This window comes from Atta cephalotes (assembly GCF_000143395.1).
Source record: "Atta cephalotes unplaced genomic scaffold scaffold00038, whole genome shotgun sequence".
In the NCBI taxonomy this organism is placed as follows: Eukaryota; Metazoa; Arthropoda; class Insecta; order Hymenoptera; family Formicidae; genus Atta; species Atta cephalotes.
In genome coordinates, this window is record NW_012130102.1 from 41,784 (window position 1) to 46,195 (window position 4,412).

Sequence of the window (4,412 nt, forward strand, 5' to 3'; positions counted from 1 at the left end):
GATTGTTCAGAATAAAATAATAAGATGATGATAATATTTTAAAAACATTGAGTTTAAAAAAATCCTATATATATATATTCTACTATAAATCATTAAAATCACGTTTGTTAAAATATAATAATTAGTTACAAGGCTGCATTTTGTTTTCACTTGTAGTGTCATTGTTAAATACTAATCAATCTGGGAGCAATCAATCATGTCAATAGTGATACATACTTATGAATAATTAATGTTTAAACAACAATTTATATAAAAGTTGGTAAATAAAAGATGGTAAGTATCTGTAATATATATTACATCTTATTATATATTTTACTAGATATTTTTTTACTTCGTTAATAAACGCTTTGTTTTTTCTTAGGCGCGAAATGCAGAGAAGGCTATGTAAGTATGGTTTGTAATATCATCTGTCCCGTAAACCTATTATACACATTTACTGTGAGAAGTTTAATCCGACTAATTAAAATATTAAAATCAATATTATCATATTGATATAATTAATGTATTTAATGTTGATATTTTTAGGACAACACTTGCTCGTTGGAGAGCAGCACAAAACAACGAAGGAATAAGGAAAGAACAGGAACGGAGGCCTTATTTGGCTTCAGAATGTAGAGACTTACGTAAAGCAGAGAAATGGCGAATGCAAATAATTAGAGAGATTGCAAAGAAAGTCGCCCAGATTCAAAATGCTGGGCTTGGAGAATTCCGTATTCGTGATCTAAATGACGAGATTAATAAGCTGCTCAGAGAGAAGCGACATTGGGAAGCACAAATAAAGGAGCTTGGTGGACCTGATTACTCTAGAGTCGGGCCTCGCATGTTGGATCACGAGGGACGTGAGGTAAAGTTATAGACAATATTTTTTATAATATTTACAGAATGTCAGAAGTTTGATTAAATGTTTATTAGGATATTTACTGAAATCTTATAAAAAGTTTCCTGAGAATTTTCGGATTTTTTTTCAAGGTATTTTCAAAATTCTAGATATATAAAATAGAGAATAAAATTTAAAAGAGAAGGTTTTTTAAGAGGTCAAACTCGTGTAAAATTTATAAAAAATTAAAAACAATTTTTTTTTGCTTTAGAAAATAGTTCGAAGCTTAATAGCTTAGTAGAATAAAGAATAAAAGGCCCTAAGTATAAATTCAAATTAGTTTTCGAGTTACAAAGCCCAGCGGACGTACACACACACACACACACACACACACACACACATAAAACCGCCTATAAATTCAAACAGCACAGAATATTTATAATAAATATTTGTTATTACTCATTTTTTTAAATGTTGTATAAATATTTTATACATATTTTATATAGAGCTTTATTCGAAATATTATATTTTATTAAAAGATAGACTAAATATTTAATAATATTTATGATAAATGTAAATAAATATTTCTGATTTTTTTATTTGAATATAATATCTTATTTAAGTATTTCCATAGCATTTACTACAAAATTTACAATAAATATTCCTAATATTTATAATAAATGTTTATGATCTATCTAGTAATCTAAGATCACAAAAATATTTACAAAATATTTAAAATAAGCTTTATAAATATTTATAAATGTTTTATAAATAATTGTGTGCTGTCTAGGAAGCAGGTCTAGCAGAATAATAATATTGTGTATTCTGCTTCTTTCTAACGCATTTTAAGTATAAAGCTGAAAAACCGTTAATCAGTCATCTGATATTCATGTCATAGTTTTATTTTGCGAAATTTTGTTTAGAATATCAGTTTCAAATATGGAGAGCCGAAAAAAATTAATAGAAAGAGTTCAAGGACGCGCAAGTAAACTGAAAAAAAAGATCGAAATCGCTTAATCGTCATCAATTCAAATGCGAAACTGCTTTTACAAGTGTATCCGCGAAAAAACTAAAAAGTTGTTACGCGGAAGGTAAATACCGGTAAATGCAATGCATGGTTATCATATTATCAATTTTTTGACGATGTTTTTGCAATATTAGTGAAGTGCAAAATATGTAATAAAAATGTGACTTTCTCTGAATCAAGTATTTGCGGATTTGGATTTAAATTGGTGATAAATTATGACAATTGTGAACCACGATGTATTAATTCTTGTCCACTCATACAAAATGCGTATGAAATTAACAAACAAATCGTATTCTCTCGAAGATTTCTCGGTTTTGATTACGAGGGCATAAAAAAGTTTTGTGGTATTATGCATCTTTCAAGAATGTTTACTAAAACAATTTAATAGGACATTAATACAAACATTCATTGCGTCGAAAACTGAGCTTAGTATCAAGTTGTTCTTCATCCCGATGAAGTGGATTGCAAGTTGATTCACGAAACGTTGGCATTCCAAAAATGGATCTAGATACAGGGGAAACAAACATCTAATCTTTATGTGATATATATTAAGATTATTTTTTCTTTCATTTTGCATATTTTATACCTTCAACGTGTACTTAAAAAAAGTACCACAAGTCTACAGCTTTTTTATTTCTTCAATAATCCATTTTAAAATGTTTAAAAATTATTTATTTTTCAATAGTGTCACACCGATCTCCTCTTACATACTTCGAAATAAATTAGAGTTCAAGGCAGTAAACATCCAAAAATGTATTAAATATTTATGTATCCCGATGAAATTACAGGTTCCCGGTAATCGAGGTTACAAGTATTTCGGAGCTGCTAAAGAATTACCGGGTGTTAGAGAATTATTTGAGCAGGAGCCACCACCGCCGCCTCGTAAAACTCGCGCAGAATTGATGAAGGATATCGACGCGGACTATTACGGCTATATGGACGACGATGATGGTATTCTGATACCATTGGAACAGAAGGCCGAACAAGAAGCGAGAGAAAAGTGCGTTAACGAATGGGTAGCTCACGAAAAGGAACCGGAAGTCGAGATTGAGACAACGGCACAAAAATTGATTCCTTCGCAGCAGGATATTCAGGAGGCTTTGCTAGTTAGAAAGAAGAAAGAGCTGTTGGAAAAGTACGGACTAGATTGAAGTTCAGGTGCGACATTGTGTTTGAAATTGTACAGACTGGACTATCGATTGCGATACTATTGATAAATTTATTATTAGTTTAATTATATATTAGAATACATTTTTATAAAACGCGATGAATATAATAATTATTATTAATTTATAAGCATGTAATAACATTGATTAAGATAATAATTAGTTTGTGCAGTAGACATTCAAACTCGAATGCTTATCAAGAGAAACGGGTGCCGTAGATGAAAATATAGATAAAAATCCAAGAATAGTCTGTTTATAATCATCGCGATATATGACTTCTTCGTTATTATTCGTTATTATTTCATCGTTTTTCGCAACGGAGAAATGGTTATTCCAATAAAATAAAATAACAGAGTAGGTACGGCATACGTTATTTTGTAAGAAATCTAGATATCGCACGTTCTCATTTTCGCAAATGTATCGTTGGAATGTTGCAAAGTATATCGTGTGTTCTTCAATTTGACCTTGGCTCTTTTATCTTCTCGATAGCAAACATCTATTAACGAATAACTTCTATCTAATCAACATGATCGTAAAACTTTAGAATGGATTTAAAAACAGGAAAATGTTTACTTTATATTTATAAAGATCTTAATCGTTCTCAGAACAATTTCGCTTCAGTTGCAAAGATTACAAATAAAGAATGGTAACTAATATAAAGTTTAATGATGTATTCAACGAGTTCACAGCCCACTTTTGTAACTAACCGTAACTTCCGTAATCATTAATCTCCGAGTGTTAAATATAAGAAACACAATAATCTTGCTTAAAAAAAAAAAAGATATTTTTCGTGAAAATTTATCCGCGTTCTCAAAGAGGATCCTCCTGATGATCCCTTTGTAGTAAAAATGTAAATTGGAACTAGTCTGGTTGCTTCCTATATATCCAACAGCGTATCACACAAAGTGAAAAATATGGCAAGATTAACGTTATCGTAATTACATTACATCGTTATTTACTTGAAAGAGTAAAAGACGTAAAAGTTAAAAAACTACTTGCTAATTAAACATATGTATGTCACTCGGGTGCTGACTGAAATTCTTGGAATTCCCTAATTCCAGTTCGTGTTATAGAAAACGAATGATATTAATCTTCAAATCGAGAGATTGATATAATCGCTACATCATAAATTGATTTTAAATATTTAAACGCTTATCACCTCTTCAGCATCGTGCCGTTTATAAACAGACTGTACATTATAGTGTATCGCTAGGACTCAGAAGTACTCTCTAACAATATCAGCTAACGATGCACGAAACAAATCGTGTTACGCGTATACTTTTTATATATATATATATATATATATATATATATATATATATATATATATATATATATATATATATACACACACACACACACACACACACACACACACACACACACACACACACACACTACA

General features: G+C 30.0%; 1 protein-coding gene across 1 annotated transcript in view; it reads left to right on the forward strand.

The window, feature by feature from the left end:
* LOC105621922 (pre-mRNA-splicing factor ISY1 homolog) overlaps positions 1-4,412 on the forward strand; it is a 7,161-nt gene that overhangs the window by 271 nt on the left and 2,478 nt on the right. The window contains exons 2-4 of the mRNA XM_012203360.1: positions 362-384; positions 526-844; positions 2,633-3,002. Of these exons, the coding sequence (XP_012058750.1) occupies positions 362-384; positions 526-844; positions 2,633-2,995 (705 nt within the window). The 3' untranslated portion in view covers positions 2,996-3,002. The remainder of the gene's footprint in view (positions 1-361; positions 385-525; positions 845-2,632; positions 3,003-4,412) is intronic.